Raw genomic sequence first — 12,005 nt, forward strand, 5'->3', positions numbered from 1 at the left:
AAGATCAAGTTTGACAGTCAAATTAACTTGGGTTTTCTTAGATCAAGTTTGACAGTCAAATTAACTTGGTTTTTTTTAGATGAGGTTTGTCAGTCAAATTAACATGGGTTTTTTAAGATCAGGTTTGACAGTCAGATTAACTCGGGTTTTGTTTAGATCAAGTTTGACAGTCAAATTAACTCTTTTTTTTTTTAGATCATGTTTGACAGTCAAATTAACTTGGGTTTTTTAAGATCAAGGTTGACAGTCAAATTAACTTGGGTTTTTTTAGATCAGGTTTGACAGTCAAATTAACTTGGTTTTTTTAGATGAGGTTTGACAGTCAAATTAACTTGGTTTTTTTAGATGAGGTTTGACAGTCAAATTAACTTGGGTTTTTTAAGATATAGTTTGGCAGTCAAATTAACTTGGGTTTTTTTAGATCAGGTTTGACAGTCTAATTAACTTGGTTTTTTTTTTAAGATCAAGTTTGACAGTATAGTAAAATTAACTTGGGTTTTTTTTTTTTGATCATGTTTGACAGTCAAATTAACTTGTTTTTTTTAGATGAGGTTTGACAGTAAAATTAACTTGGGTTTTTTAAGACCAAGTTTGACAATCGAATTAACTTGGGTTTTTTTTTAGATGAGGTTTGACAGTAAAATTAACTTGGGTTTTTTGAGATAAGTTCGACGGTAAAATTAACTTGGGTTTTTTTAGATCAGGTTTGACAGTCAAATTAACTTGGGTTTTATAAGATCAAGTTTGACAGTCAAATTAACTTGGGTTTTTTTAGATCAGGTTTGACAGTCAAATTAACTTGGGTTTTTTAAGATTAATTTTGACAGTAAAATTAACTTTGTTTTTTTTTTTAGATGAGGTTTGACAGTCAAATTAACTTGGGTTTTTTTAGATCAGGTTTGACAGTCAAATTAACTTGCTTTTATTAAGATCAAGTTTGACAGTAAAATTAACTGGTTTTTTTTTTAGATCAGGTTTGATATATAATCAAATTAACTTGTTTTTTTTTTTTAGATCAGGTTTGATAGTCAAATTATCTAGGGTTTTTTTTAGATGAGGTTTGACAGTCAAATTAACATGGTTTTTTTAAGATCAGGTTTGACAGTCAAATTAACTTGGGTTTTTTTATCTTCGGTTTGACAGTCAAATTAACTTGGGTTTTTTAAGATCAAGTTTGACAGTCTAATTAACTTGGGTTTTGTTTAGATTAAGAGTGACAGTCAAATTAACTTTGCTTTTTTTTTTTTAGATTAGGTTTGACAGTCACATTAACTTGGGTTTTTTTTAGATCGGGTTTGACGGTCAAATTAACTTGGGTTTTTAAGATCAAGTTTGTCAGTCAAATTATCTTGGGTTTCTTTTTGTTCACAGAGTAATTCAGTATCAAAAGTTCACACTGTTTATGAGTTTTGTTATGAGAATGATTATACTTGTACAAAAGTGCATAATGCATTAAGCATTCAAAAATCTGTGTATATATCAAACAGTAAATTTCCTAGCTACAGTAATAATGATTATCATGTAACACAAATATTCTAATATAATTTGCCACTTTTCAAAAGTAAAGGTATAGTTTCTTCCTCGTAATATCTTTGTGAAATAGAGGATTAGCAGTTAACCGAAGGATTCAGTTCATGCATTAAATATCCCTCATAAGGCAGTGTTTATTTGGGCAATTATTTCCATATCAGAAGTTGAAGAATTTTTTGGTGGTACAAAATCTTTGTTGCTTTAATTTAAAATTTAAAAGGAATTTACACAAACTTATTTGGTAGCATTTTTTTATGTATACTTTTTACATGTAAATTTGTGTTTTGGTCATGTTCTTGAATTTATTCATATGTTCTTGATCTGCATTTCAGTGAGATTAAAAAGATGATTATCACTTAATGGAAATATTTTCAGCTTGATTAACCACTGTTGTTGTTTTGCAGATGGGTTCGAGAATTTTTGAATGAAGAAAATCAGGGCCTTGATGTTTTGGTGGATTACCTCACCTTTAGGCTTATGATGCTTAGGTAAGTCAGTCTTGAGTATTTCTCTGTTGACATTTTGTTGTTGGCGTTGGTGTCTCCTTTTTACATTCTGTACAGAGATCTCTGTTCAAGAAATATGTCATATTGGAAGTCCAGTCTGTCTGTGAACAGTGACGTCTCCCCTAAAACTAAACCTGAAAGATTTTTTTTATTTTTTTTAGTGCACTGTAGGCGTTACTTAAGGTTCTTTCTAGCATCTCTTCATCCCCTAGCTGCAGCCCCGTTTATTCCTTTTACTATACCTCCATTCATATTGTCTTTCTTCCATCTTACTTTCCACCCTCTCCTCACAATTAATTCATTGTGGAAACTGTGAGGTTTTCCTCCTGTTGCACCTTTTAAAACCTTGTATTGTCAGATTCTGTTTCGGTATTGAATGCCCTCATAGGTCCCAGTGCTTGGCCTTTGGCCTAAAATTCTATATTCTATTCTATTGTCTTAAAAGATTTTTCAATGCTTGTTTCATTAAAAGAAAATCTTTATGTTCGTCATTTGTATGTGCTTTTTCTTGAAAGTATGTATAGTTTTTTTACAAGGTTTAGTTCCTCCAGCATTATTACAATCTGTACACTGACAGACATGAGCAGAGGATACGAGAGAATCTTGAAGAGGAGGAAGAAACGAGGAACTTGAATGGCCAGTTAAAACCATCAGTCGAAATTGACTCCCCAAGGATGAAGAGGGCATCCCGCCACGTACAAAAGCTGAACATGGGAGACTCAAAGGACGACATCCATGTGTGCATCATGTGCATGAGGGCTATCATGAATAATAAGGTATGTGTCCGGTGACTTCATGAATGTTGTAATCAGTGCGTAATTGCCCTTAATATTACAGTAACACCTCAATGTATCAGACTTCCATGCTTATATGCTACAATATTTTAAAGTTTGTCTCTAGGCGGCCTTTTTAGAAACGTGTTTCTAGGCTGCCTTTTTAGACATGTTGTAATTTGGAATAAATCTGGTAATTTATTTTCTCTTTCCCTCAGTACGGATTCAATCTCGTCTTTGAACATCGAGAAGCCATTAGCTGCATAGCTCTGAGCCTCAATCACAGAAGTTTAAGGTAATATGTTTGATCTGCGTTTAATGTAATTTTTGGGTACTAATTCATAAGTAATTAATTGCACATAAGCTTCATTTTCAAATAAGTGTTCTGTTTCCATTGTTAATTAGAAACCTGTAATTGAATTATTTTCCTTCAGTATTGTCCAGATTTTCAAACTTGAGTAGGTATATTTTAAGTAAAAATCTACAGTAAACATTATCAACAACATTCTGGTCCATTTTGTTGAGTAGAATGCTGCTTCCTATGACACTTTTGTATCAGTAAGTAAAAATACAATCTCTCTCTCTCTCTCTCTCTCTCTCTCTCTCTCTCTCTCTCTCTCTCTCTCTCTCTCTCTCTCTCTCTCTCTCTCATACACACAATAACAACTCAACACAGTGTTTTAATTAATTAATTTTCTTTTCCTTTTGAAGAACAAAAGCACTTGTCCTGGAGCTCCTAGCTGCCATTTGTCTAGTGAAAGGGGGCCATGAGATCATTCTTCATGCCTTTGATAGCTTTAAGGACGTATGTTTAGAAACTCGGCGCTTTCAGACCCTAATGAATTACTTTTCCAACTACGAATGTTTTCACATTGAATTCATGGTGAGTGCCCCCTGTTCTGACAGCTTTTGTTTTGTTTACATTTTCCAAGATGGGAGCTAAAAGTCTTTGAAACTGATATCATCCAGTTATTTTTTCAGTACATGGATATTTTTAGCACTTACATTTTGCAAATAATATGAAGATATTAAGATGTAGAAATAAGTTATTTTCTTATTGATTACAGTGTATTGTGTACACTTTGATAAATCTTATTAATAATGTTAATTCCATTTTCACTTTTTCATGTTGGATACAAATATTTGATAGCCAATTCTGTATACTTTTAGCTGTGTCGAAGATAGTATCCATGAAAACTTAGCTCATTCTTCATTTCATCAGGTTGCATGCATGCAATTTATCAACATAGTCGTGCACAGTGTTGAAGATATGAATTTCCGTGTGCACTTGCAATACGAGTTTTCAAAGCTTGGTCTTGATGACTATCTTGAGAAACTTCGCCACCATGAAAGTGAAGAATTGCAGGTAAGCCTTTGACTCGGTTCTTTATGGTTCTACAATGTATTCAGTTCTTTCATTTAAACAATTGGAATTTTGTAATTGAATGTGCATATTTTATAACCACAGCACCATATATGGAGAGCTGCATCATTTTGTAACTAAGCCATTCACGTGAAATCACCAAACAGTTGTGTTTCTTTATATCAGATTCAGATTTCTGCCTACCTTGACAATGTGTTTGATGTCGCAGCCCTCATGGAAGACAGTGAAACAAAAACAGCAGCTTTAGAAAGAGTCGCTGAATTAGAGGATGAGTTAGCTCATGTAAGTTTGTGTGCACTTGCACTTTCGTTTAAAAATAACATTCTCTTAGCAATTTAAAATATTACCATAAGTCATTAAAACTGCGGTAATGTTATTCTACAGCAAAGTTGCAATATGCTTGGGTAGTTTTTCTACAAATTCATTTCAGCGAGTTACTTGTACATATTCATAATTGACCATTATTTTATCATTGTATTTCTAAACTCTCATAGGATTTGGCCAAAGGACATGTTTTTAAATCAGAGGTGTACATTTTAGTAAGTTAGAGTTGAAGAAATGAAGAGACCAAAAGAAGTAAGTGAAAAGTGAAAGGGAGAAAGGGACACTGCAAAGAATATTTCGTACCATTTATAGTTTACTGTACAAATTGTACTGCAAATCCTGAGTGGCCAGTTGAGGAGACATTAATTTAGGGATTTGATTAGATTTGGATTACTGAAAGATATATGTTTAGGCCTGTTCATACAGTCTTAAGTTATATATTATGTTCCACATAAGTCATCAGATCATTCACTCTGTTGGATTTACAGTGCGGCAGGTTTTCCTTCCGTGATGAGAATGTTAGTAGAAAAAATACACAGGACTTTCTAAATTTACTAGATTTTAGAAAGACCTTATTGTCTGTTGTCCTGACATTGAAAAATAAAAGCACCTGTTTTTGATGTGCATGAATTTTGAAAGGAATGTTATTCCATCATAAGGGAAAGTCTTAAACAATTCAGTTATACACAAAGATATCATTAGACCTACTTTGTTTTGTAAATAGAAACATACCATCGAATTGTTTAATTGGAGAGCCATTTCATCATTCAGAATTATCGGTATCAATGAACTTTTGAGAATATTGCAACATTGCTGACTGTTGTACTTTTAAAGACTGGCACTTAACACTGCCATAATTGGGGTTTGAAGTAATTCAAAACTATTAATGTTACTGTAAACAGCTGATTACAATTCCTTAAGACTTACTCGGTTATGTAGATGGCCTGCCTTGCTTGGGAAGGAGGGAGAGATGCCATCATAGTAATTAATGTACATTGTGGTTAAAATTAAACAAAACAAAAAATAAACAGATGGCGGAGAGAATGTCCGAAATGGAAGCGGAGAGTCTTGCCAAGTTGGTAGAACTTGAAGGAGAACTAGTGGAGGTCAGAGCACAAAAAGAAGAATTGGAAAGTCTGCATTGTCAGGTAGGTGATTTTGATCAGTGGTTTTTATCCATTGCAGTAACCTAAGAGATTAAAGAAAGTTTCCATCCCTGTCATCCATTTGCATTGCGGTTTGTTAGTGCAAACAGTTTTGCAATCAGTCGTTTGTGTTAAGCATTTTTTTATGATTCTTTTTTTAACATTTGTTATTGTTTGTTTCTTTGGAGTTTGTAATTTTTAGTTACTCTTAATCGTTACAGTAGTATCAAGACAGTTTGTTTTCAGAAATTAATCATAACATTTCCTACTGATTTGTTTTTCTTTTTTGAAATTCTTCAAGTACAGATGATTTTTACTTTTGTCACTGTAGAGGACCATAAAAATGGATAATAGTAAAAATATTATAACTGAATAACCTTTCAGTTTACTTAAAATGCTTTACAGATTGTGTAAGTATACAATTACTGATTAGTTTTGCAAGATAAGGAATTTCAAAACCTCTCACAACACTATTTCTTTCTTGTTCAAACTAAGATTGCTGTATTTTTATAGAGTTGCTAAATGTGATATTTTTCGTGGATCGGATTCTTGATGGAATGGTAGCCGCATAATTTTATCTAAATGTCTTTTTGGCAAAGGTCCAAGAGGAAGTCTCAACATTACGAAGGGAGGTTGACAAAAAGAGCGAGGAATCCCGACAGAGACAATCACTGCTGGAGAAGCAGATAATTGAACTGGAGACACTAGCAAGAACAAAACCAGGTAAGAGCAGCCATTGCTATAAATGTGTTTTTGGGTGGATATGATGTTAATGGAATCTTGGGTAAACGTTAGAGGTTTGACATGGGAACAGTAGCCCAAATGTACATTCCTAATTAAACAAAAAAGAAAATACTATACAGTACTTCTTTTTGGCAAGGACACATCTCCCTTGCACAAGAGGACAGCAAGTTTTAGTGACAAAAGGAATTATTAAGTAATGAAGTTGTATACTTTTGGGGGTGTAAAAGCATTATGCTTGCCTGAGTGCTCAAGATTATGGGAAACTGAGAAATAATTTGCTTTGCATTTAGCAGAGAACTAGTAAAGATTCTTGAGCAATTGATTGATACATGTGAATGTGGATAAGACAGGGGCTTTTCTGTCTGGGCAACAAACCACCATAGATAGGAAAATGAGAAAATGTAGTGTATGAGCCGGAGCTGTTATAGAGGAGCACAAAAAGAAACTAAAGCGATATAAGGCAGTCCCCAGTTATTTTTTGGTGATAGTAGTGCCGATCAGTGTCAGAGATCGGCTCACGTCGGCACCGAAAATCCAGTTATCGTCGTCGCTAGACAAGTGTCATAAAACCGGATTGCCGATAACTGGGACTGCCTGTAAGTAGTATTATTTTTCGTATTAATAATCAATAATATTGTAATATTATTCCATTTATATTTGAGGTATGTCGATAAGACTGCAAGCATTTGTTCCTTAAGGTTTTAGCTTCCTTTTGTGTATAGTTTTCATTCTAATTTATGCAGTTTCATAAGTCTGTCTCACTTTGTAATTTATCAGCCCCTATTTTTTGGACAATAGTTTTTAAACTACTATATATTTCAGTGAAGTACAGTAACAAACACATTTTGTACATCCAGTCTAGTACCTGTATAAGAGAGAGTATTTCATATATTTGTTGGAATTGTTTCACTGGAGAATTTGTACAAATATTCTTTGTTTACCTAGAATTAAGCGGAAGTTATTATCACATTTTCTTATTGTCCCCATAAGTGGGTAGTGCCATCAGTGCACCTCACATGGTGCACTGTAGGCATTACTTAAGGTTCTTTGCAGGTTCCCTTCTTCCCCTAGCTGCAACCCATTTCATTCCTTTTACTGTACCTCCATTCATATTCTCATTCTTCCATCGTGCTTTCCACCCTCTCCTAACAATTGTTTTGCAGCTTATAGGTCTCCTCCTGTTACACCTTTTAAAACCTCTGTACTCTCAATTTCCCTTTCAGCACTGATTGACCTCATAGGTCCCAGCACATGGCCTTCAGCCTTGATGTTATATTTCAATACTCCAATTCCATTTTCTTATTGCGATGTTTGCAGTTGTAGAAAAAAAAATCATGCCACAGTGCTTCTGATGCTAAGATACAAATTTCTCAGTATTCATTTACATTTTAAATATATTTTATATTTTATTAATTTGTAGGTGAGAAAGTTGACATCAGTTTTGGTGGCGGAGTTGCTCCACCACCACCACCCCCACCGCCACCGGGTATGGCAGCCACTCCAGCCCCACCACCTCCTCCACCTCCTTGTGGAGGTGCACCGACCCCACCCAAGTTACCGTTCTCATTAATTGGTGGTCCTAGGCCCCCACCACCTGTTCCCGGGCTGATACAGGTACAAGCACCGACGCCCCCTGACTCTATGACCATCAAGAAGAAAGTCAATACGAAATACAAGCTGCCAACACTTAATTGGGTTGCGCTTAAACCCAATCAAGTAAGTATTTTGTCTGTGCTACAAGCTGGTTTTTAGCTGTTAATAATTTTTATCATCATCTTTTTCCTTTTCAAAGAAAGGGTTTTTAGGTGTGAAAGACTTTACATATACAAGTTGATGGTATATGCAGTACTGTAGTAGAGATTAAGGTAACTAAATATGAATATTTTACTTAGCCTATCGGGTTCTTATTGTATATGATTTGGTGAAAAGCCAATGTAGGTAATATACTCTTTAGTCAGTTTATGATGGTTGAAAATCAAAGCGAAAAAATTTACTCCTAGGTGCGAGGTACAGTATTTAATGAACTGGACGATGAGAAACTCTACAACATTATTGACTTCCTCGACTTTGAAGAGTTCTTCAAAATTGGCCAGGGTGGCCCAGGCATGCCTAATGGAGATGTGTCAAGTTGATGCTCTACATGGCTTTGGTAGTAAGAGATTCAAGAAGCGAATTGACGTCTCTCATGGAGCATACAAGACTGAGAAATATTGGTGAGAATCGTTATAACTGGGCTGCGTATATGATATTCTAAATCGAGAAACTTTGTATTGTTCACCATTACTTATTCATCATAGATGTATTGTTGATAATTGAAACTTTTGACCCTTTGTTTTTATACACTGTATAGTAGTTTACTTTCTTTTGGGGGATGTCTTTGATTAAGTGGAGTTTCTCTTTCCAGCCATATCAAGGAGAAAAATGGACCTGCCATTCGAAGTTGTTAACAGAGCTGTCAATTCATTGGATTTGAAGACGCTGAATGTTGATGGCGTTGAGTTGTTGCAGCGAATGGTTCCTAACGAAGCAGAGGTACTGTATCTCAGAATTTTTATCTCCAAACGTTGCATTGTTGATTAAGATAGTTTTTACCATACTAATTAGCATGGGCCTTATTATTAACTATTTCATTACTGCATTATATTATGGTTTATCTTAATTTAGTGTTCAAAGCAGCTTCCTTTACCTGGCATCTTTTTTCTTTACAACAGATCAAGCTTTACCGAGAGTATGAAAGGGACCGGAAACCTATAAACCAGCTGACTGAAGAAGATCAATATATGTTGCAGCTTAGTAAAATAGACAGACTATCAACAAAACTTCAAGTTATGAGTTATATTGCCAACTTCTTTGACAATGTTCATACAGTTACGCCTGTAAGTTATTTGTTCTTGTTCTTGTGCCAGTTGTGGGATACTGTTTTTTTTTTTAGGTAGTACTGTAGTTCTCTTCATATACAGAAAATGCTTTACATGATTTTTGTACATCAGATATTTTTCATTTAATGATAATGAAAGAATTTCAGTGTGATTTATAACTGGTTTTATGTGTCTGTAATTTTTCACAGCAAGTCCATGCCATCATCACTGCCAGTAGATCTGTTAAAAACAGTCAGAAGCTGAAAAGACTACTGGAAGTTATATTAGCCTTTGGTAAGTGTCTTTTGGTATTTAGGATTTTTTGCATTAGTGGATGATATGCACTTCATGTAGATTTGTCATTGGGAAGCTCATCTCTTCTTATCCAAATCATTAACCATTTGCTGCAGAAGTCAAGTAAACAATTTGATTTTCATAACAATCGAGTAACGTTACACCGTTGTTTTACAATCCTTCAGGTAACTACATGAACAGCAGCAAACGCGGGCCAGCTTATGGTTTCAAACTGTCAAGTTTGGATACGTTATGTGACACAAAATCTGCTGATAAGAAGATTAGTCTGTTACATTATATCCAGGACACTATTCGCACCAAGTTCCAGGAGTTGAGTAACTTTGAGTCAGAGCTGAGGTTTATTGAAAAAGCTGCACAAGGTAAAGTACACAGTTCACCGCACGGTTTTAGGACCCAATTTTAGAAGGTCGTCATAAATATAGTTTAAGATTAGTAGTCCCATTTTCAGTCCAAGACGTTAAAATATACTGTCTACTGGATGTTTGCAACAGGTTTTTTGCAGGTTCTAACATTCTAACATTTAAGTATAACTCGTAATGCCGCAATTTTTTTGCAATCAGTGATATTAATCCAGTTGTTAAATTGCCGAGACATGACCGAAGAACTACTAACACATGCTCTCTTGTTTTAGTTTCCCTAGAGAACATCATAACAGACATAACTGAGTTGGACAAAGGAATGGAGATGGCCAAGAAAGAACACGAGCGTTGTCGGGATATGAGGAGTCAGGACGGCCAGGCTGCCTTGGCAGTCTTGAAAGATTTCCTCACAAACTCAGAAGATAAGCTCAAAAAGGTACTACCATCTTGTATTGACTTAGAGGCATCACACATCTTCAGTTATACCTTTAAGTTTGGTTTTGCTACCATTTTGCTTTAGACTTGAAGAAGCCTTATTCTTTAGTAGTTTATGGATGCTTAAGGCCAGAAAAAAAAAAAAAGTATACCTTAGTTTTACCAGACCACTGAGCTGATTAACAGCTCTCCTAGGGCTGGCCCAAAGGATTAGACTTATTTAACATGAAATCTTTATGAACATGAAGATTTTTATATAAATGTATGTAATTTAATCCCAGCACATTTGAATTTTTAACTGAATTTCTTGTTAAACAAGAGCCCTTTGTTTATTTCCATATCTTTCCTTTGTCTTTACAAGTCACATAACTTGTATTTCAAATAACTAATCTGTACTGTTCTTCTGCAGCTAAAGGTGGAATTGAAGACTGCTCAAACTGCGTTTGCTGAAGTGTTGGAATACTATGGTGAAAGCTCTCGTACCATGGCGCCAATACTTTCTTTTTGCAATATTTGTCAGATTCACCAAAACTTTCAAGGTACAGTATTTCACAAATCTCTGACTATCATCTCTTTCTGTTTTATATAACCATTTAGCTGAGTAAATGAAATTTGTAATGTAAATAAACTTTTTGAAGTGTAGGCTTTGTCTTTTGTTCAGTGACGTTTTGGCCACATGCTCTGCCATATTGGATGTAATTTTACTGTAGAAGAGTATTTTAAATACTGTTTATAGTTGTTTTGAAATAAAATGCGATCTTTGTGTAGTCACAGTAGTTTTGCAATTTTCTGGTAACTATATTGTTGCACATAATTTTATGTTTGTAAATGATGTCCTAGGTAAGATTAAAGTTTTCCTTACTCTCTTCCTTGTTCATTATTTGTTCATATGATAAACATTAGGTAGAATATTGATTGGTTCAGGTTTCTATCTGGATCTGCTAACTTTACATGGGTGCATATTGTGTTAGAATTAATCACAATGGGAAAGGAAGAAACCAGTAAAGATTAAAAGACCAGAATAATGAAAACCATAAATTGAATGATGAATAAAAAATATGAGATTGTTACTTATTTTATGTGGTATAATCATGTAGAATTAGGGATGCATAGCATTTACGCTGTTTTATAAATGTTAGCAACCATAAATGCTACATAAGTCTCACATTTGTTGTGATAAATATTTTCCATTCCTTTTGTTTCTAATTTTCAATCACAATACCTTGCTATTTTAGAAAATCTTCAGTTTTCTATATTTATTCTGTGTATTACAGATGGTTGAACAGGAGAATGAACAACGCCGCAGGCTAGAGGCAGCAACTAGAGCTGCAGCCCTAAATCAGCAGAAACAGCAGCAGGAAGAACAGCAACAAGTGGCAAGAAACAACAAAATCAATGCCAGAAAGCAACAGGTTAGTCATTTCTTGAGCTTGCAGCACACCATCATTTTTGCCTCTTCATTGTTTATGGTTAGGGAAATTGCCTGTTTTTCTGTTTAGTCTTCCAGTGTTCTATTGGCTTCATGATGTAAGATTCAAGAAAAAGGAGTTTTATTCAAAAGGTCATTGTAGTTATTGCTTAGCAGCAGTTGTACATATCTATTAAGTTGAAATGATATACACATGGTGTTAT

At 34.5% G+C, this 12,005-nt stretch overlaps 1 protein-coding gene across 1 annotated transcript in view; it reads left to right on the top strand.

Annotated features, from left to right (window-relative positions):
- Positions 1–11,785, top strand: part of LOC136846597 (formin-like protein) — a gene marked incomplete at its 3' end in the record, with an annotated part of 112,547 nt that extends 100,762 nt beyond the window's left edge. The window contains 20 exon segments of the mRNA XM_067117518.1: positions 1,935–2,018; positions 2,614–2,812; positions 3,028–3,104; positions 3,521–3,692; positions 4,032–4,175; positions 4,359–4,475; positions 5,549–5,665; positions 6,262–6,385; positions 7,827–8,122; positions 8,407–8,531; positions 8,533–8,574; positions 8,576–8,619; positions 8,811–8,938; positions 9,118–9,282; positions 9,474–9,558; positions 9,744–9,938; positions 10,211–10,374; positions 10,783–10,866; positions 10,868–10,912; positions 11,648–11,785. Of these exon segments, the coding sequence (XP_066973619.1) occupies positions 1,935–2,018; positions 2,614–2,812; positions 3,028–3,104; positions 3,521–3,692; positions 4,032–4,175; positions 4,359–4,475; positions 5,549–5,665; positions 6,262–6,385; positions 7,827–8,122; positions 8,407–8,531; positions 8,533–8,574; positions 8,576–8,619; positions 8,811–8,938; positions 9,118–9,282; positions 9,474–9,558; positions 9,744–9,938; positions 10,211–10,374; positions 10,783–10,866; positions 10,868–10,912; positions 11,648–11,785 (2,545 nt within the window).
- Positions 11,786–12,005: the final 220 nt, after the last annotated feature.

Source organism: Macrobrachium rosenbergii, chromosome 1 (assembly GCF_040412425.1).
Source record: "Macrobrachium rosenbergii isolate ZJJX-2024 chromosome 1, ASM4041242v1, whole genome shotgun sequence".
Taxonomy (NCBI): Eukaryota; Metazoa; Arthropoda; class Malacostraca; order Decapoda; family Palaemonidae; genus Macrobrachium; species Macrobrachium rosenbergii.